The sequence below is a fragment of the Chaetodon auriga genome, chromosome 1 (genome assembly GCF_051107435.1).
Source record: "Chaetodon auriga isolate fChaAug3 chromosome 1, fChaAug3.hap1, whole genome shotgun sequence".
Classification (NCBI taxonomy): Eukaryota; Metazoa; Chordata; class Actinopteri; order Chaetodontiformes; family Chaetodontidae; genus Chaetodon; species Chaetodon auriga.
In genome coordinates, this window is record NC_135074.1 from 25,847,188 (window position 1) to 25,869,492 (window position 22,305).

Here is a 22,305-nt window from a genome sequence, read left to right on the forward strand (position 1 = left end):
AACCGTTTTTTTTTTTTTGTTTCGCTTTTGTTTTTTGTTCACATTAGTTACGAGACCTTTACCAGTACGTATTTACATAGTGCAAAAACACACTTGCTGTCAATTAACATACTTCAGACACTTTGATGGAAGTCGGAGCAACAAGAAACCTGCACACAGCATACCTTTTTATCAAACTAGACTTTCAGGATCCAAAGTATGATATCCAGTACACCGTCCCCTCCTCCCGTCTCGGGGCTTCACATTGCATACAGCCCGACATACTGCATTTACACACCGCATCACCTTCGACTGGCTGAAATCTCTCCATGACTCACTATCAAATACCATTATCAAATTGGATTCCAACTGTTCAAATGTTAAAACTATCAAATGGCTTTAAGAAGAGGATGATTGTATTGATTTAATACAATGCAAAATCAAAATCTCTTTTGTACACTTGTATTTACAAGGTTTATCATTAGCATGTGCATGACTCTGTGACGACTTGTTCGACTTCCACTGCCCCGAAGAGGGAGCTCCTCCGCTCACTTTAGACTCGCGGTTGTAGCTGAAGCTCACAAAATCTGTCTATAAAACCCAGAAGAGATCTACAGGAGTTAATTGTAAGCAAACATTTTTTTTTTTGTTTTTTGTAAACCTGGGAATTGTTAAACCTCAGTAAACACCTGCTTTTCCTACCTATTGGTTAATTTAAGCAGAATTTTACATCTTTCTGGATGGATTTAAAAAGTGTTGATGATGAACAGGCTTCTGAAAAAGGTGCGAGCTCATGACAAGTCAGAGACCGTTGGAGAGCCCCCCCCCACCCCCCCATCAAACAACAAACACCAGCAGAGAGAACAAAACAGGAGCACTTTTTCATGAAGCACAGACAGCATCTGGGAGCTCAAGACGATTCCAGTCAGAGGAGAAGAACCCCAAATAGTTTCACACTAGATCAATATGACAAACCATTATATACTGTAGTAGAACCACATACACAAGGTTATATACACAAAGCTTGTTTTGCTTCTTAGAAGTTAAGTCGTTTGAGTCATCTGAACACAGAGATCTGCCACTTATTATCTGAACATTAAAAAACACTTTCTGAACACTGAGGGGTGGGAGTGGTTTTGGTAGAAAGACAGACACCCCTGACACTACGAGTCTGTGAGGGAAGCTAAACACCAACTAAGCGATAATTAAGAAATGCATGTCACTCCTTCCCTTATGGAGCAGTCAGGTGAAAAACACACACACACACACACATTATTTACAAAGATAAAGCTAATGAACACGGCAAAATAAATGCAACCTATGTGCCTGCAAAACACACACACACACGCATACAAATACTTGCAGAGCTGTAAACCTTCTGAGCTCTGTGTAAAGTTGGATGGGAGCTGAAAGGTTCCAACCTTCCTTCTCTGTGAGCTACAGACAGCAATTCAACAATTTTTTTTTTTTTTTTTTTTTTTTTAAGCGCTCACCACTTGCTCCCAGAAACGTCCCTGACTCTGAAAGAGTTCAGCTTCGGAGGAGGAAACTCAAAGACTTCCCTCTGAATTCAAGTGTAGCAGGTTATGGGCAGAAGAGGAAGTGAGGGCATCCTTTTAAATTACAAGAGGAGGGTTTGTTTTAGTTTTTTAAAAGGTGTTGGTGTCACTAATCCCTCAGAGTGTGTTAGCTGTTGTTTGGTCTGCAACCCTGTGTATTTGTAAGTTGGTCAGTTTCTCTCTATTGTGTTAATGCTGTGTGTGTGTGTGTGTGTGTGTGTGTGTGTGTGTGTGTGTGTGTTGGTCAGTTGGTTGATACCTGAGATTATGTCTGGTGTCAGGGGTTAGAGACAGAGGAGAAAAGCTGCTGGCTGCTGTGAAGGAGGATGTGTGAGGACAGAGGGAATGAGTGTGTGTCAGAACGGAGGCGACATCAACCGGCGACCTTCTTCGCCTCCGCTTGCTCTTTGACCTCTATCACCATCTCTGTGATGTCCGCCGAATCGAGGTCCTCCTCGTCCTCACTCTGCCCTCTCTCCTCTTCGTCCTCTTCCTCTTCCTCCTCCTCTTCGGTACTTTCCTGGCTCTTTCCCAGCTGCAGGTTTTCCAAGGTCTTCGACACCCAGGATTCGATGCGGCTGCTGAGGGTGGGCACCTCCACGGAAATAGGCTCAGGGGTGTAGTCCTCCTCCTCCTCCTCTTCCTCCTCTGCCTCTTCTAGCATCCCAGGGACCAGGGTGGAAGTGGTGGAGGTGATGGAGGAGTTCAGCGGGCCCCTGCAGCTCCCATCCAGCGAGCCCGTCTCTGTGCTCTGCTGGGAGGCCAGCTCCAGCCGGTCGTCTACCCGGACCTCGTCTCTCTCTCCAGTGGCCTGTGTCAGGGGCCCTGCCCTGGGCTGGGGAGCAGTGGAGCCCGCAGGGGCAGCACTGGGGGCGGCTGTCACCGCCTCACCGTCTCTCTGGGCCGCTGTGGAAGGTGCGGGGCGACTCGGCTCAGCCTCTACAGGCTCCAGGGCATCTGAAGTCTCCACCATACTCCTCCAGTTGGTCTCTGAAGGAATTAATTGATTTGTTAGGCTCCATTTTTTTATCTAAGCAACATTACTGACAGTGGTGGAAAGTAACTAAGTATATCTAGCAGTCTTGAAGAACTTATACTTCACTTGATTATTATTTTCGTTTTAAGCGACTTTATACTTCTACTAAAGTGCAGTTCTGAGGGAAATATCATTTATCTAACAACTGTAGTTATTTTTTAGATTAAAAAAAAAATAATAATAATTTTATAAAGTTTGAGATTAAACTAGTGGTCCTCATGACCTCCAACAAAGCCTAGTTGGGGCCTGCTGTCACATGTTTCAGATGTCTACTAGCTGTTAGTAGTTCACAGAAAAAAAGAGATTTGCCATCAGATGGTTTCTGGTTTCATTTAAATCTTGGCTGAGGACAAAGAAAGAAGAAGTTGAATCATCTATTATTTTGAAAAGAGCAAAGCATCAGAGAAAAGTCAATAAAATGAAGGAATTTTGAGAAGTAGGACTTTGTTTTTCCTTTGTTTCTACCCCATTAATCATCTCACAACCTCTCAGATGTATTTAGTGATCCTTTGGAGTGGACCAGACCCCACATTGGGAAACAAAATACCTAAAAATAGTTAAAAATATCTCCTCATCAATCAGCTACTACAGCAACAACACTCCTCACACACTGATGCATTAACATTAACAATAACAGGTACTTTTACTTAAGTAAAGGATCTGAAACTATGACTATGACAGAAGGTGAGGAGGCGAGGAGCCAGAAATGAGCGAGCTTACCATACTCCTTTTCATTGACCTCTGAGATGGGCTCAGAGAAGATGGAGCAGAAGGAGATAGCCGAAGCAGCAGAGTGGTTGCGGGAATGTCCCATGTGGTGTGGGACTTTCTTGTCGTTTTTCAGAGCCTCCTCGGCCTGCTCCTGCTCCAGAGCTGACACCATGTCCTTGTAGGCCTTCCTGGCCTCTTCTGTCAGAGACACCAGTCTGTTGAAGAGACCCTGAGGAGGAAGAGGGATGAACAAAAGTGTTTCCTACCGCTCAATAGTGACAATCATTCACCTGACCTGAAGCTTGGACTGTTGATAATATATTAACAGAACTGTATCACAATCAAAGAAATGAAGGGTTTTCAGTGGATGGGAGTGCCTCACCTCAGCTCCGGAATAGTTGAAAATGCCAACCACGCTAACAGGCACTAGTTTGTTGACGCAGCGTCCAAGAGCTTTCCTGCCCAAGGCAAACACGAAGGGGATCTCCTGCTCCCGGGCCATCGCGATTACGTTGTACAAAGCTTCATCCAGACCACCTGCAACACAGTGAACAATCAGTGACTCCAATGTACCAAAGATGTAAATAAATGAAGAAAAAGAACAGAAAATGTCAGCTAATGACGGACACAAAAAGCGGTGGCTTGTGTGCAGTCTCTGCCCTCTGACTGATTATAATGCCGTTTTCCTCTTTAGAAACTTGGAAATCTGCAATAAGTTCTTTTTTACTCACAGCTGTTGTGAACATTGACTAAAATGACCATCAAGCTGAAGTGGAACTGAAGTAAAACATTAACGTTGAGGGCCGGACAGATAAACAATGAGCTGAAATTCTCTGTATAGCAATGTTGATACACTGCCATAAAAACATCAGAGCTTCACCTTTGGCCTGGATCTTCTCACAGTTGGGAGAGATGATAACACACTTAATCTTATGCAACTTCATGTGCTTGGTGACCTCCCTGAGGCCCATGACCAGGCGGCGTTTGGATTTGGCCTTGGTAGGATCCTTCTGGTAGACGCGCTCCTGGAAGCGAACCAGTTCCTGCAACAGCAGAGTCACGCTCTCGTCGATCTCCTTACTCAGCACCTGGTTACAGTATCTGTGGAGGGAAGAAAAAAAATGGAGGTTAGAAAAGAGTGTTTTCGTCCCTTGGGAGGCTACCAAGCTAACAATAAGGGCTAATGTTAGCTTGCTTTAATAATGCTGTGAAAGGTTAATTAAGACTTTAGTGAAGTGACGAAGAAATAATCAGCACAATTTTGGTCATCAATTAATTGTGAAAATAATTTTACAAGCAAAAAGCTAAACATACTCTGGTTATGATTATTTGAGGCAACAGCTAATTAAAGCTAGCTTTAGGTTTTGGAGCTTCGGTCCAACAAAACAAGCAATCTGCGGTGACATTTCACAGATCAAACAAGGAAAATTATTGTTCCACTTAAAATGATGTTTACACAGCTGTTCATGCCAACTTTGTTTAACCATTTGTTGGTGATGCTGTTAGCATCAGAGCCCTTTCTGATCAAGATAATATCCCAGAAGCTTTGGGTTTTGATGATATTTCCACGGGATGGCCGACGGAGTGGCCTGAGGAACGAGTGTCCTGGAGGTCAGAGCTGAGAGGAGGAGCTTGGCCACAGAAGCCTTTTGGATGCTTTAAATGCAAAATCTGTTAGAGAAGGGTGCGCTGGGACAATAGGCCTACAGCAGAGGACACAGAGGGACAAAGCTGTGTTTGTGACCACTGGCATACATTTTAGCTGAGAGGGGACAATGTGCGAAGCATCTGTGCCATACTCTACAATTCATTATTGTACAGTCCCGCCCTTAAAAACACCCGTTAACTTTCAGAGTACGCGTCTCACAGCCAAGGCTCTGTGACTTTGGAGTGGGACAAATATTCGCTTTGCAAATCATTTTCTGTCACCACGTTGTGCATTTTTGAGACATTTCAATGCCGGGGATTCCAGCGAAAGGTCTGCTCCATTCAACGTTGTGTTTCTCGCTCCGTGTGGGGTGAGACAGCGCGCTTACTCTCTGAATCGTCGGCTGTGGATCTTCGTGATGGCATTTGAAGCCATGGGGCTCCCGATGCCAGAGCTGGCAGGAGAACCTTGGGACACTGGGGTGATGCTGTATGGAGAGTTCTGACTGGCCGGGGAGAGGGAGGCATCACTGGGCATACTCAGACCATTTTCTGTGGCAGAGGCCAGAAACAACAATTACAAAATGCATTATAGATTAAAAAAAAAAAGGTAAAACTGCAGTGTTTTCACTTCTTTATGAGGAGTGACCCTTACCCTCTTGGGAGGCAGGCTCTCGTGCAAGATCATCAGTAAAATGTAGACACTCCTCCCCATGCTCCTCCTGGCCTGAAGACTCCTGTTCCACACTCGCCTTCCCCTTCTTCCCTTCGCGTTCCTTCAAGATAATCTATCGAAAAACACAACAAATACGGAATGTCAAAAACAAAGGGCACTTAAAAAGGATCCGCAGGTTCAAAGACCTCCAATCCTTTTGCCAACCACCAATTTTTGTGGAGGCTGAATAACACCTTCCTTCCACGTCTCCGAACTGATCCATTTCAAATTGAATCATTAACCTTCTTAAGTGCTGTTGGCCGTTTTACTTTGGGGATCTCCCTCTCCTTCCCCCTCTTGATGCGCGGCGCAGTGGAATCCAGGGAGTTATGTGGGGCTGAGTATGGCTGCTGATGACCCTTCAACATGGACGGCACGTTGGTCGAGCCGGAACCATGAAATGGAGTAGTTGTTCCAACTGGAGGGAAAAGTTAACAAAGTTAGTGCACAGGCAGAATGTGAGTACGTGTCCATGTGTAGCTTTGGTGAGTTTGACAGTCACTCTGTTTTAAACAAGCCAGATACGCCACTCAACTTTCTAAAGTCTGATAGATTTAATGAATACCTGTAAAGGAAAGCGGTTTAGTATTGGTGAGCTGTCTGGCCTTCATAGCCTGCTGATGTTTCTCCAGAGCCGCCAGCATGTCTCCCAGGTCCAGCTCGACAGAGGTTTTACTCTTCTTCCCTGCTGCTTTGGTGAATGCCTCCTGCCGGGAGAGGAAAGAAAAGGTCACACCAATGAACCGGTCAAATATAACTGAAGATCAGAATGGCCATCGTAGGTCAGGCTAATGGTGAGGACCAGATTTGCTGAAGTAAGGCACAGAAACACATCAACAAGATAACATTCAGACTGTTCAGTGTGATCCTGCAGACACAGAGCAGGTTTGTACCTGTAATTTCTTCTGTTCCATGCTGATTTCAGAGTACTCCTGTGCAGTGGCCAAGGCAGCTGCCAGAGCCTTCTTCCTCTGGCTCTTGGCCCTCTTGGGAACAGAGGTGGTAATGGGGATGGGTGTCTGCACAATGTTGATAGGGGAGTTTTCTGGGAGGTTATCCAGCTGTGATGTGTGCAGAGACAAAGTAAGTATTAAGTAGGGGTGTCAAGATCAACTGATGCAGTCAGAGATTCAGCTGCACAGATGCACAACCACAGGTGTGCAAAAATGGAGATGAAAATCATAACTCTGCATGAATTACATTAATAAATGACTCATTAAACAATGAAAAACATCAAATCCTAAGCACAGCTGAATTAAAGTTTGTTGAATCAGCTTTGAATTGCTGTGCATTGCACTGACACAAACTCATATGCACTGTTTTTGTATGAGACAGTGAACTGTGTGTCTAACTACACATCAAATCATCAGTGAAAGAGTTTTGTATGTTTGTTAGAAAGTATTTTGTCAGTCCTGCAAACAGCACGACACAAAGAGCCTTCAAACACATCATCATCGTCACAATCAGAATCATCGCCTTCCCTTACCAGGTTTTTGGGCAGTTTAGGTTGCGTGTGTGTCTGTGCTGGAGTAGATTCTGGTTTGGTGTTGCGTTGGACAGCTCCTCCAGTAGCCAGATCTGGAAACTCATCTTCATCCTGACAAACACGTAGAAAACACTTCAGCATAACAAATAAATTCTGCCTTAAATAAATCCATAAGAAGTGTGACGGTAATGCTGCTGCATTGAGAATTCATTACAATGAAATTCACAAGAAACCTGGTCTCACCTCAAAGTAGAGGGGCTCTGGGGTGAGCTCAGTGCCAGTGACCACTGCCGGCTGAAGCCTTTGTTCTGACTGGTTGGGCGGCACACGCCCTGTATAGCTGCTGTGGAAATCCTGAAACGCAGAGATGCACACTGGGCATTGTTCCCTCCTCACCTGCTGTTCAGTAAGCTTTGGTGCAACCTACAGGATGGAGCCTTTGGGCAAAATTTAACTGCATTTTCTCTATTCTCATGACTTAATAGCAGAGTTGCTCGCCTGACATACAGCAGCCTGTTACTCAGTGTCTCCTCCAGTGGGATCAAATGTACCTGTGAGAAGTTTCTCTGTTCAGGATTCTTCCTCTGGTCTGCTCTGTGAAACTGGCCGTTTCTGTCCCCCCAGGACTTCGGGGTAGCCTGAGAGGCTACATTTACCCAGGTACCTGCTAGAGAATTAAAAAGAAAATAAAGTGATTCTCAGGTCAAACAAAAATCACCATTAATTTGCAATACATTATACACAGGATGTATACTTACCAGTCATTACACCAGCCTCTACTCCCTATACAGTACAGAAAACAATGAAAGGAGACATGTTAGTAATATGCACATGTATGTTAAATATGCTAATAACACTGTGAGGGAAAAGGTCATTTCAGGACCACACTACACCGCAGCTATTTGTATTTGCTCTGCTGTCACACGAGTGGAGCCTTGCATGTAGTGTGTTTTTCTTTGTTGTTCATCCTGTTAGATCTTTGACCTCGAACGAAGTTATTGCCATGACTGTAATGTTTATTAGTGCTTGGGGTGTGATTTAATGTGTATTACCATTATGCAATGACCTTAAATGCCTCTGTGTGACATCCGCTTTCAGCCGACAATTAAATGAAGTTCAGCTACAGTCCGACAATTTGCAAAACCACACCAGAATCAAGGTTTTATTGTTCTGATTGGCACAATTCTATCAATGTACTGGTTATGAGTTAAACAAATTCTACAGTTTACTATGAGCCTGTTGGGTCTGGAGATTACGCTAAGTAGCCGACTTACTGTGGGTGCTGCTGCATTCTCTGCTGTTCGTTGTGTTACCCCTGTCACCTGGTTGTGTTTGGGGCTGCAGTAGCCGCTGTCACTGTCTATATCGGCCTCACTGGCGCCCTGCTCGTTGTAGATTTCACCTGGATGGGACGCTCGTCTTCTCTTTGTTCGGTTCTTCCACAGCAGGGGACTAGCCCGCTCAGCAGCACTCCGCCCTGACACCTCGCCAGGGAAATCTGAGGAGAAATTGTGAAATTTCAACCTGAAATGAACTTGTTTCACAATGTTACAAAGTGGAATAAACCTGCTACCATCAAGCGTCAATAAAAAGTCAATATAAATACTGTAGATGAATCAATGGAGACTCATTGAACCCAAACTTGGACCAACTTTACTTTGACCTAAATGTACATGATGTTTTTCATGCAGCATGAACAACAACTGAGTAACCAAACTATTTACAGAGGATCATTAGCTTTGTAGATGACAGACATCACTGGCGACATCACAGAAACTGGAAACTCAGCATTCCACTTCTTTCAGAAGTTAAACACAAGCATCATCGACATCAACCTGTAGGACCAGACGACACTCTTACTGGCATTGTGTCCTGTGTCCTCAATGACAGGAAAGATTCCTGTTTGCAGGCAAAGCTGCTTACAAGAACAAAGTCTGGAATGCTTTATGTTTTAGCTTCCCGTCAGCCTCAGGACTGAAGAAGGTCAATGACGTTAACCAACACCATTAGCAGGAAATACGGACGCAGAATTTTCCGACTGCGACATCTAACAGGCTCTTTGTCCTATGTCTTTATTGTTAAAAAGCCTCCATACACACCCTGAATGGTGGGACTGAGTATCTTCATCTGTTGCCGCAGTATTCTTACCCGTCTGCTGTGCTGCATCCACCAGCATGACTGTTTTGGTCCTACCATCAGGCCCCAAGGTGCACACCTCCTTCTGCACAGCTACACTCCTGGTTGGAGGCCGGCGACCCCTTGGAGGCTGGCACACTCCCAACTGTTGCTGTAAGAACGAGAAAAAGAAGCAGAGGCACACTCACTAAATAGACTGAGGATGAGGAGGGACACTTTTTAGTGATACAAATAACATATGACGTCAATGTGACAGTATCACAATGAAGCCGTTGACCTTCTGTACCTTTGGAAGAATATTAGGTCGGACCATGCCTCTCCCCCTCTGACTGGCCATCCCATACGCTGGCCCCAGAGGTAGTGGTCTATCACTGACATCTGCTGAGACAGGGTTGACCACTCCAGCTTGCACAGGACCTGCATAGGTGCCAGGGAAGGGCTGGTAGAAGCCCATCACAGGTGGGCATGGAGCAGGCATAATCTGGTAGTAAGCATAGTCATTGGAGACAGGAGGCTGGGGGGAAGACAAGATGGGGTAGGCCAGGTATGAACCGCCAGGGCTGGGGTTAGGCTGCTGCCAGCGCAGCTCCCCTCCATTATACATAGGATGTTGTCTGTGAAGCAGGAGAGAAGAAACATGTTAAAGTATTTCTGAGACTGGATTTTAATTAGCTTCTCGTCTACTTCAAGTGGTTTTTCATGTGGCCCGTGCTTTCTTTATGAAACCTTAAAAGAGAGGCAGCGATGCAGGTTATATTGTAATTCTTTTGGACTTTGTTTCCCTTATTTGAAACACTTCTCAGTTCGCATCATCTCTTAAAATGCAGTGATGTTGGGGACGCTCCAGAAAATAAGACTAAAACTGCTTCAGTAAAAGAGAGGAGTGATGCCAGGCCTAACATCTGCAGTGCCACAGTGACGTGCACGATGGTTGGTCTGTTAGGGGGTGTGTACATGGTATGCAGAAATGCTGATAAGGATCCAGATGACATTTTCACAGCCAGCCTACTATAGTGAGTATTTCCTTGCATTCAAATAGGGGGGAAGGAAACAAAGGAGCGGATGTGTGCAGGATACAGCAGATCACTCTGGACAAAGAAAGACCCACTGGAAACATAGATTGTGGTTTCGTGTAAACTCTGGAACTCTGGGGAGGTTTCCATTCATAATTAAGCAGTCTTAAACTGTAGAGCATCTAATGGCTCGAACTCAACGCAGTGTTTAAAGTATCTCATCATGACCTCTTTTGTGAAGCTCGGCATTAGAGGACACAGTGTTCATTTCTTCTTATTATAGTAAACACTGCAGTAAATGAGTTATTCTGGAAATAGAATAGGTCCAGAAGAGAGCAGATTGTTCTTAGGTGGTGCAAAATGAGGACACCAGACTTCCCACAATGCCACAGGGAAGGTAATATTACTGCCAAAGTTAACAGCACTGGCAAAATCCATAATTACCATGAACCAGAACTGCTGGTGCCATTAGCTCCGAGATAAATGGGGTTGAAAGGACTGCCTTCAGTTTCACATATCCATAATCTCCCCCTGCAGTGACAGCGTGACAGTACCTGTTGGGTTGGTTCTCTTGGACGAAAGGGTAGCAGGTGATGAGGTAGCTGGGTATGGGAGTGGTTTCCACCCCTCCATTGCCTCCACCTATACCTCCGCCTCCTCCTCCTCCTCCCGCCTCTCCAGAAAGACTCATGCTGACTAGGGATCCTTCGAGACCTTTCTTCTGTGGGATGAACGGTTCCACTTCGGCCGAAAGCTTCACATCCTGCACAAAGACAAATGAACAGCCATTACTGTCACACTGTGAGCTACAGCAGCCAATTAAAGACTGAATGATGAAGCACAGTCTGAAGTCAGTCATCATATTCTCTGCTTGTGTCTTATCAAGCCCACTGATGTCCTTCTCTGTAGCTGTATCTACACAGTACAACCGATGATAAACAGTTAGTTTGCATATGTTTGCATTCTGTTTTTATTGACGATTCACACGGCTTCCCAACTTCTTTGGAATCAGGGTTGTTCTATGTCAAGGCATTTTAAGTTATCTTGAGAGCTGCGTGTTTGACGTAGACCTGTACGTAGTCTATCAGCAGACTGCCCAACCTGTCTTTTATTTAGCTGTAATCACAGCTGAGCTCTACGTTTCCTCATAGCGTTCCAGTTGGTTTACGGTCTTGAGTGCCTACAGCCATCAATAAAAAGAGTATCAGAGATTAGCACAAGTACATAAAACCTTTCCGAGTTCAAAGATGACATAACTGCCAGAGGATCTCAGCAAAGTACACAACACGTCAAGGAAGGGATCAACCTATTTTTCAAAGCCAGTTTCTCATGTGACGAAGACATTTGCAGTTGGATAAACAGGTGAAGAATATAAACAACATCAAGCTTCCTGTTAATATGGTCGACAGTGAGGGGTGTCTCTACATCTCAAAGCTAACATGTTTATTGTTTCTCTTGATATTGAATTTTATAATAGCTATGATCTGCTAAGGTATGGAGAAAACAACATTCAGAATAGATTATAAAAGAAGATAGAACGAGTAATAGCAGATGTTCACTTAAAGCTGAGGCCTTATTAGACGATACTGTAGGTTATTTTACCAAATTAAGAATTTAATTAAATGGTTATTAGTTCCTAACCAGTTCTAAACTCATGAAAAAAGTGAGGAATAACAAGGAAACTGGACTATGGTGGAAAAGAATAACAGGCAACAGGAAGAAAACTGACCTCTTAGGCACTGTTACATTACATTTCAGACAACATAGAGCTTTGTTGCACTTAAAAAGGCCATTTCCTGTGTACAACATACCACAAGATACACACTCAACTCAAAGCCATATAATTATAAAGCAATTCTCTCAAAAACAAAACAACATTATATAATAATAATCATGCACTAACTTGAGGTCTTCTTCTAGTCAGGCTGGTTTTGTGAGTCTCCAGATTTATGGCCTGGACACACAGCCAGCAGTCAGGCTATAGGAAATGATATGGCAGGCCACAGAACGGCAAAGATTACAGGCCTGGGCCACTCGAAGGCCGGCTTGGTACTGAAACACTGAAGAACTTCCAAGCTCTATCAGCCACTTCAGACAACTGCTCTGTAGAAAACAGAGACACCGCCTCAAATGGGAATGATACGTTTAATGTTGACACCAACTCACAGGCAGGTCTATGTGTCTCCTCTACAACTTTAATAAAGCAAAAATCAAATATAACAACATGCCATTGTTTAATGTATAGTACTGTATGCTAAAGGTAAAACCAACAGAACAATGCCTTCACATAATCCCTTTTCTAAAGCTATAACAACAACATAGCGTCATGTCTGTTAGCACCAGTATAATTGCGTTAACTTTCATTTACATGCTTGTCTGACAAAGTACACCATCAAGACATCCTCATGAGAATGAGCAACAGGCAAACACTGTGACAAAATGAAATTTTCTGAGTTAAAGGCGATTTTGCTCTGCATGAAAGAGTTATTGTTTTAATACCTTTAAATAGTGAAGTAACTGAAAAGTGCCAATTTGTGCAAAACCCCACAAGATTTTTTCCTAACTGACAAAATAACATATCCGCCCTCTTGTCCTGTCCTTCACTTTCCTTTCCATTGCTGTCTGGGAGCATCTTTTACACCTCTGAGTGCTCTTCATTTGACATCATGGTGGTACTGGTCTAACCCAAGGTGGCAGCTCTGTCCAAGAGGTCCCATTAAAATAATCTGCTATTTTGCAAAGGATGAGGAGAGGTGGCAGGGTTCAGAGTACAAAGACGGCCCCTCACTTCTCTGAAACAGTGGTCGGGATGCATGAATAGAGCATCAGTGCAGCCAGTGGATGTCACACAAACAGCTATTGTTTCCCATTGCTACTGTCTGTGGGTGGTTCTTTCACTTTTCCTTAGGTAATCTATAGACCCCATCCTATCTAAACAGAGTCTTGGTGAATGGAGACTGTTGTACAGTTGTAAATTAAGATTTTTACAAACCCCCAGGGAGTGACAGCAGCCTCCATGCCCGGATTGATATGGCCGCAATGATTTAGGACTACAGTCGTTGGTCTGAGCCTGTACGATGGGACAGTATAGCTGATAGGGTGTTGTTATAGGATTAAGTTTGAGAGGATAAAGTAGGGACAGTACTACAGGATAAGCTAATTATACAGCAAGCCATAATATGGAGGCTTCATGTGCACTGGTGGTGAATCTTGAATTCTGAACAGTAGTGGTGAAATCCAACCATTAAAAAAAGCGACAAAGAAAAACAGAGCTGGTCAGAGGTTCGATCACTCGAACTAACCATGTGTGTCTCTGTGTATGTGTGTGTTACTGAGAGGGTGAGAATAGCTGTGATTGTGAAAAAAGCAATGAGGTCAGACCCAGATGTGCATTCGTTGGGGATGACAGATCTAGGAGTGATTAGACTGGGGGCTACTGATCTCTCACAAGCCTCTGTTTGTGTAAGCATTTATTCTCACACCAGTTGCTTTCAAGCAGGAGCAGATGGCATCTGTTTCTGTACTGAAAGCAGGGTGGGCTGTGTAGAAAGCAAAGCATATGCATTAAAGCTTTTAAGAGGTTTCACATTAAGGAGGGGGACAGAACTAAGAACAGAGCTGATGAGTGCCACAACACTACATGACACACTTTCAGGTGCATTTAGTCATGAAAGTTGACGCATTTGACCTGATGAGTCCCATGATGGCAGCCAAACACCATCATCCAGTGGGCCCCCTTCCAGGTTAATCTGTGGCACTGTCAATACGCCTTGGGAAACCAAACCCAAAGGCAGTCAAACCAAACTTTCTGCATTGCTAACAGCGTCAGAGGAATGCCATACATGCAGAAGAACCAGAAAAGCCACGGCCATCCACGAAACCTCTCCCCCTCCACCGACAACAACACTCTCATGCACACATTCCTCCCTTGCGTGGACCTCTTAATTAACTGTCCAGGTTGAGATCAAATGAAAAACTTTCAAAAATGCTGCTCGCTCTGGCTACATCTGTAACAAAATGACGAGCGCCGTCAAATGACAGCTGGGGTGTTTAGCTTTAGCTAGCTAGCCAAGCTAACAGTTAACACGGGATGTATTTCAAGGTTTATCTCTGGGAAATGTTGTCATGGAAATAAATCTACGTGATCTTGTAAAACGACCGAAAACATACGTACTGCGACAGACGACAAGAAATATTTTAACCATTATCTTTTGTTATGAGCTGCGGTTACCGTTAGCTGGTTTACGGTTAGCTTACTAGCTGAATGGGGTAACTGCACTGCTGCTTCACATGACTTAACACCAAAACATACTGTGCTGTAAGTATGGCTAATGACCCAAATAGCTTATTTAAGTCAACACTATTCATCGCTGCGTTTAGTAATTATAATAACGGAGCAGCAGCTACTGGGATAACGTGAACGAGACTGCAATATCGGGCCTCGGCAGAAAATACTAATGACATACCCCCTCGTCCATAGGCTACAACTTTAGCAAGCCCCCGATAAAAACAGACACTTCTGAAATAAAGGGTAACGTTACCTTATTGTCACTAGCGTCCATGTCAGTCACCAACGCTGCGACAGACCGTCATTGACCACAATGCGGACGTCAGGATGTGGACCTTTTTAATTTCTTCATTGTAAATAGTAATCACCGAAGCCTTTCAGACACTCACACCCAGTTCCTACTAACCGCTAACTGAAGCCCACCGCTAACTGTTGCTAGATGCTGCTGCGTCAGCTAGCTGCGCTCTCCACAGACTAGCTAGTAGCTTTGGCTTAGTGCGAGTGAGCAAAGCGCTGTCAGTGTGGAAATGGGAGTCACCTGGAACGGAAACCGTCGAGGCCCAAAAAGTTTTTTTTTTTTCTTTCTCCTAACTGGCTAACGCAGTATGTCACGAGTGCACAGACACATTTTCAAAATCAAAGGATTGTTTTATGTCTCATTTATGACATTTAAAAACCTTTTATTGGACGTTTTTCGCGTCACAGTCTTAAAACCTTGGAGCTAGTCAAAGGCAGCTGAATCTTTTCAGTGCTGAGAGAAATCTGTTTATTACCAACAGGCAACAGTATACATTAAAATACTGTGTACACGTTGTCATACACATTTGGACTTTTTTTTAAACAACTGAAGCAATTGTGTGTCGCACATGGAAGGATCTGCCAATCATGAAAAACAAAAATAAGTGTCAGTGATTTCCTCTCATCACCACAAAAACAACACACTTTGAACACGTTCTTGAGGTTCCTGGAGTCTTCTTGAAATTGGTGGCATTCGCAAAACCTGTGCTGTGTATCTTGTCTCAGAGGATTTACTTGAAGAAGCACAGTAGCATACTTTATGGATGTATTAAAACATGCCATTTTCCTTGTCTCTTGATTTTACATGCCATCATGTGAGTTTGCTAACAATGGCTTGGTTCAGTGTGTTCAGCTGATTTGTCCATTTGTCTAAAGCTGTGTAGCGAGCTCCTCCTCTCTTCTGGTAATCCAGTTCTAGTAGTTGGTTGACCTGATCAATTCGGCCATGGATTGTGCTGAGAAAATAAAAAAGAGCAAGTAAGCAGAGAAGCTACACGTGTTGCAATATAAAAATAAGTCAGATCTGGTACATCACAAGTCACTGCATAAAAGCCAGTCCAATGTCTCCACACAATTTTATGACAAAGTTAAAGTGGCCATATTAAGCTTTTCGGGTTGTTCCCTTTTAGTGTGTCAAAGGGACTTTTTCTCTCCTGCAGAAAACACTGCTTCTGAACAACCTTGTCAGTAGTCCAGCTTTTTCTTCCATTACTTTTCTACATCATTAATTAACACAGCACCACCGCCAGTTCGGTGACCATCCTCCGCCCAGGTGACTGTCTGCAGTTGCTATATGAAGATGTGGATCACGTCATGTGGATAATATGAGCAAAGCACCTATATTTCTCTGTTGTTGGCTGCAAAGATGGCTTGATACTGGCTGTCCTTGTCCTGTCTTCAAACTTTGAAGCTGTCAGTTTATTGTTATTTGTTGGTTAGCCTGTTTGACTTGGCACTGGCATGTTGCACAACTAATATGTTCACTCCCACAGACTGGTAGGTATGTTGGACTAATTTTGTTAACTAATTGAATGACAGTCAAGACAAATTGTGTAAACATGAAGCCTCATTTGAAGCCAACTATCTCAGCCAGCGTTAGCATTGTTGTTAGACAAGGTCCATTCTACTCCGGGATCCTCGCTGGTGTGTTGCGGCTGTATGTAAATTTACGCAAAAGACGTGCTCTGAAAGTAACAATCGAGCTATGTAAGAAAAAGACATGGTCAAACTGTAGGAATTCATCTGCTTGGCACCACTGTGTAACTGATTAGTTCCCAGCAGCCAGCTTGCTCAGACCATACAATGACCGTTACAAAGCTGTACCGACAGTGGCCCAGTGGGCTGTGAGGCTGAGGCTGACGCGGATCAGATTCATGCTCGAACATGAGCAGTGTTGAAGTTTTTATTTTAGAAGCGGTTGCTGTGGTGATATTCACAGTAGAAGAGCAGCTAGCTGGAAGCTAAAAACACCAGTAGAACTGACAGGAAACATGGTGAGCAGTGCCTGCTTAGACTTGTGAACTGACCAATCAGAGCAAACTGGGCTAATCAGGAGGGGGGACTGGAGCTAAAACGGTGTTTCAGACAGAAAGAAAAGGCTGTTGCAGCAACGGCCAGTAGAACATTGAAGCATGTAAACCTACTCTAGCAGACACCTGATATAAAAGTATGAACCTAAAAATGGGATGGACTCTTTCTTCAAAACAAGCTTTTACACTCCAGTTCTTTCTCAAACACTGGAGTATGTATTGCAGAGAGTATGTCAGAGAACCAGCAGAACCTGGAAGATGTACATGCAACCTCACTATTACAGTACGACAAATTAAACTCAACATGTAACCGAAACTATCAGTTCATACCACCTGACTCTGTTTAGTGCCAAAGCATGTAAACTATGAGGAACTATTTACGGGAAGGGAGCCATTTTTGCTTCAGCTTCTCAGCATACACAAGAGGGAGAAACTTACTTATCCAAGATGCACTGCACCAGCAAACTCTCCACATCACACACATCAATGTTGAGCTCCTGAAACAGAAGGGGAACAGACAAGGCTCATCCTCACATCTGCAAGGACGTATTTCAACTGGTATGATGCAACATTACAGGATGCACAGAATTCAACACACTGCAGATCCCAAATATTGTGTTAGATGTGCTGCAAAAGACCCGTGGAGAGAGTCTGTCATGAGAATAAAAGAGGACAGACGACAGAGGCAGTGAACAGGAGGCTTTTTGGTCACATGGACTTACCTTAGAAATGAAAGGGATGTGTATTCTCGTGTACGGTTTGATGAGTTTGATAAGTACTTGAGTTCTAATGTTCCTCAGGAGCTCTGCAACACAATATGACACGAGCAGCTACGCTTTACAAAAGACGTTTCCCAACACATCCATCATGCATGTGGACTGCAGTCACGTTCACTCACCCTCTATGTGCTCTCTAATGAAGGGGTCGTCCATTATGTTACTGTGATTTGTTTTCAAGATCTTCTCAAATTCAGTGATGTCATTGTTCTGGTAGGCGCTGGAAGGAAAAACACTCTGTGTTGTTATAGTGTATACATTGTGTCTCCCCGACTCTTATCATGATAGCTGTCAAACACATTTCAAAATATTAGACTTTCTGTAAACACTATTCTTATTACAGTTTTGGGTGTGGATTCTAAGTTTCTTGTTTATGTAATATAAATTTTAAATATGTGCATGGAACCTGAGGACCTGAGTTATTTATGTAAACATGAGGACAAAAGGGAGCAAACACGGAAACAGAAGACAACTTGGGGGAGATAATAGTCATGTACCATAACTTACAATATTACTATGAAATGTACACTAATGTTGAAAGGGACTGTAGAACTTGTATGGAGTCATGGAGAACGAGAAGCATTGCTGAATACTCACCAAAAGCCACAGAGTAAACATTTATCCGTTCAAAACACGGGAACATTATTCACTACTAGCACTCTGGGTCCATTCTTATAGTTCAGGCCATCAGCAGTAACATTCTGCAATAACTTTGTTGTAACACTAAGATGCAGGACACACAGTGAGCTGAGGGCATGCTGACACAGGCCTCAGGTGCACTTCAATAAAAGGTGGGGTTGTGTATAATTTCTTATTGCAAGCAGGTGATGTCTTTAAAACACGCAATGATCATAGCCAATCACATCTCTCCTTTCTTCTCCTTCAGAATGTGTCCTTCCTCACAGTGAGAGCCAGATGTTTAGTCATGGAGTGGGTGGCTTCGCACCTTAACAAATAAAGGTTTTGCAATAATATAACATAGAATGACACTACCAGACAGACCATATTTATTTAAAAATAAAAAGTGAATCTCAAAGTCATTACCCAGATGATCTGATGCCATCTGCATTTACTTTTGTTCTCACTTACAAATAGTTTAGACAGCTGCGTTAATGACTGTCACAACCAAGGTGGTCTCACGATTGTCACTGCTTATCCATTTGTGCCTCTTAGCAAAACTGTGGCTATCAAGACAGTGTAGAATAAAATTGGTGAGTAAAATGTTGTAACAGATAGAAATACTAGCCAACACTGCCATATCCTTTTAAGCATCACGAACATAAACAACACATTAATGCATCCTTACCTTACTAAGTTTGTCATTGCTAGAATCTCCGGGTCGTTTTTGTATGGTTTGGCCTTTGGAAAAAATACGAAAAGTTATGCCTGATACTAAAACTTAAGTAAATGTCAACTGATTAAGCACAAAAACCTCCAAATGCTTTCAGCAAATCATTCTGATTAGAGACATTCTAGCTGTGCCTTATCAAAAATTCAACTGCACATGCATGTAACAATCACTTTCATACCTCTTGAGAGTCAAAAGGATTTATTCCTGACTTCATCAGCATGTTGGCTAGGACCAGGTACTTCAGGCATGTCGTCCTTCTTGGGCTTCCAGACTCATCGTAGTTTTTAAAGGCCTCAAAGAAATCTGTGTGAGCTTTCTCAAACTCACCCTCTCTTAAATGCATCTTCCCACCACACTCTGGTCGGGAGCAAACAAGCACAGGTCATTCAGCAAACAGCTATGACAGCATTTAGCGCAACAGTCACACTTAACGCAAAGCTCAAGAACTGCTCTATGAATCAAGGAGATATGTACACCATCATACCTCTGATAACTCCCATTATGAGCGGATGAGGGATGGCAGATTTAATATGAAGAGACTGCTCATACAGTGCTTTCAATTTCTTGTTGTTTTTTTGTGCTGTGTACATCTGGATCTCCAGAGCATAGATCTCCAACAGCTGTGTGCCTTTCTTCAGGTCATCCTCCCCATCATCTGTCTGTAGTTGTTATAAAAATAGAAATAAAGGTAAACATCTCTAGGTAAAACTGAAAAGTTTTATGTCTCAAATCAGTGAAATGTATTATTGCATTTAGAAATAAATAAATAGAAAAAAAGAATTAGATTTGACCTCATTACCTGACATGACTGGTGAAGTTGCCTAAGGATCTTTTGCAGTTTTCCATATTCTTCTCTCTCCAAGTACAGTTTCCCTAACTGCAGGGGAGGAACAAAAGAAAGAGTTTCTGAACAACTGCTGTAAAGATAAATTATGAGGCAAGACTACCTGAGACAAGTGAAGAACCTTTGCATACCTTTGTGTTAGTTTTAAACCACAGTCTGTCATTTTTCGCATCTTTCAAAGCCTCCAATGTGGTTTCGTAGAACTCCTGTAGCAAATCCATCTAGTGACACAGGAAAGGCGTTTTGTAAAGACACAGATTTAAAACACCTGATACGACATGCTCCGAGGAAAACACAGTATGTAACTGCCAGCACTGTCTATCCGTACCTGTTTGGAGGTAGAGATGTAGTCCAGAATGGAGTTGATGGACTTCTCTGAGTAGTTCCTGGTGACGGCACTTCTGATGTACGTAAGGAGCTGCTTGTACCTGTTCATCATCTCTGGAAAGTTGGTCTACAGGATTGAGACACAGAGAAAAACACTCATCAAAAACTCAAATGTCTGGTGGGAAAAGTGTAGGTAAGAGATGGCATATGTCACAGTGCATACCAGCTTGAAGTTGATTTTGATCATCTGTTTCAGTGCTTTGAATCCCCATTCTCCTTTCTCTCCTTCTAGTTCCAATACCTGATCACAATAAAACCAAGAGACATCAGGAAATATTGTTCTCTCAAATAACTCAGATAGGCAGAGAGCTACAACGAACAGATTGTTTTTATGGGGTATCACTCCACCTTCTGGAAACTGCTGAGTGCTGCTTTGGGATCATCCTCCTTCAAGGCTTTGGAGTTGTAGTACTGGTTTTCCAGGTCCACATTTGGCTCTGAATTACTGTCCTCTGAGTATTCCTAAGTTAAAGCATATAATCATGTCAAAATTAAAATGACAAAATCCAGCTCAAAGATATGCCTGCTAACAAAACATAACAGAAACTCCTAGCTAGCTAACACACAGGCACGGGTAGCCCCTGAATAAAATACTGCAAACATGAGCCTTGAGCTAACGTTACGTTAGCCAACGCCATGGCTTGCTAACTAGCCGGCTGGGTTGCATTTAATGCCGGCAGTTAGAATCCAGAGACAGCTGAATGCATGAGGCCTAACTTTGCTTTCCAGCATGGTTAATATTAATTGACATTATCCAGCTGCATTGTAGCCAAAATCACCTATCGTTAGACAGCAACGAAGCTAACGTTAGTCATCCGCTGTCAGCTTGAGATTAGCCAACAAGCTAACTAAACAGCTAACATTAGCTAGCCCGGCACTTCACTGTTAGCGCTCAGCGGACAAACGGTTAAAACTGAAGCGCAAGCTAAGTCATTTCAGTTGTAAATACCAGGTCGTAATCCTCTTCATCATCGCACATGAAATCGTCTTCCATGTCAGACATCCTGACGGTCTTCCTTGCTCTTATTCAGAGACAGACAGTAGCCTGGCCTGTGCTGTGTTTTGCAGCGGTGGTGAAGTGGTGTGTCAGGGTGGCAAGAAGCAAAAGCCCGATTCCGACCATAGATGGGGCTGTTGGATCACCTCTGACACACGAAGAATGGGTTTTTACTGACAGCAGTCCTCTGGAAGCTCTGTCATGACATGGCTGTAGTTACACTGCTTTTTCACCAAAGTACTGTAATGTTTTCAGTATGGTGGTCGAATGTAATATATTAAGTAATATGACATGACAGCACTGACAGCAGCCTTTCTGCTGCATAATAAGAACTTTAATTTGAATAACATATAGATTTTACAAATGTTTATGGATTTTTTTAACTGATTTTAAATGCAGGACTTCTTCTTGCAATAGATTATTTTTACATGGCTACACATTTACTTAAGTAAAGGATATGAATATCTGAATACATAACATTACTCACAATACTCTGCTATGGAAATAAGTTAAAGTTATCTGGACAAGCACTTTCTGTTAATATATTTTTCTTGACTTTCTTGACTTTTTTCTCTGACCTTAGGGTCTTTAGCCTGTCGATATCAGCTGCCACAAAAACCGCGAGGAGATGAAAAGCAGAGATCAGGCAGAAGTAACCTCACACACAAACATACACAACCACCACCACACACGAAATATACGCCAAGTTTACAGGGTTCATCTGAACTGTTGTTGTGAAAGCTTTTCCCAAAGCCAAGTTAAGGATGCTCACATCTCTTACTGAAGTCAAAATACAAAACTATTATAACACATAAGCAGCATGTTGCAGACTTCTACTCCTATTGCATGCAAGTACTTGAGTAAATGTACTTTGTTCATTTCCACCACTGCAAACATCCCATGAACTCCAGTTGTGCGTGTCAGATTTCAGTCGGCCCTGCGAATCAGGTTCATGTCAAATGGATTTCGTGACTGTTCTCTCAACAGTCTTGGCTGCCACACAGAGAGACCACTGGCAGCATCACATCCCCCTCTGGCCTCTCTGCGTCACTC

The 22,305-nt window shown here is 43.2% G+C and overlaps 2 protein-coding genes across 2 annotated transcripts; both read right to left on the minus strand.

Annotated features, from left to right (window-relative positions):
* Positions 1 to 640: 640 nt before the first annotated feature.
* On the minus strand, positions 641 to 15,053 carry secisbp2l (SECIS binding protein 2-like). The gene is made up of 18 exons (XM_076731982.1): positions 14,824 to 15,053; positions 10,837 to 11,045; positions 9,556 to 9,883; positions 9,282 to 9,420; positions 8,408 to 8,631; positions 7,892 to 7,916; positions 7,685 to 7,800; positions 7,377 to 7,487; positions 7,134 to 7,244; positions 6,541 to 6,708; positions 6,213 to 6,354; positions 5,890 to 6,065; positions 5,588 to 5,720; positions 5,322 to 5,484; positions 4,166 to 4,386; positions 3,668 to 3,822; positions 3,295 to 3,514; positions 641 to 2,528 (listed from the first exon to the last, which is right to left on the minus strand). The coding sequence occupies exons 1-18, from the start codon at positions 14,842 to 14,844 to the stop codon at positions 1,912 to 1,914; spliced, it is 3,279 nt and encodes a 1,092-aa protein (XP_076588097.1). The 5' UTR covers positions 14,845 to 15,053; the 3' UTR covers positions 641 to 1,911.
* A 259-nt stretch (positions 15,054 to 15,312) lies between these two features.
* cops2 (COP9 signalosome subunit 2) lies at positions 15,313 to 21,362 on the minus strand. The gene is made up of 13 exons (XM_076732025.1): positions 21,205 to 21,362; positions 20,604 to 20,717; positions 20,419 to 20,496; positions 20,197 to 20,322; positions 20,000 to 20,089; positions 19,824 to 19,901; positions 19,509 to 19,683; positions 19,203 to 19,381; positions 18,980 to 19,032; positions 17,796 to 17,893; positions 17,620 to 17,702; positions 17,336 to 17,394; positions 15,313 to 15,823 (listed from the first exon to the last, which is right to left on the minus strand). The coding sequence occupies exons 1-13, from the start codon at positions 21,256 to 21,258 to the stop codon at positions 15,679 to 15,681; spliced, it is 1,332 nt and encodes a 443-aa protein (XP_076588140.1). The 5' UTR covers positions 21,259 to 21,362; the 3' UTR covers positions 15,313 to 15,678.
* Positions 21,363 to 22,305: the final 943 nt, after the last annotated feature.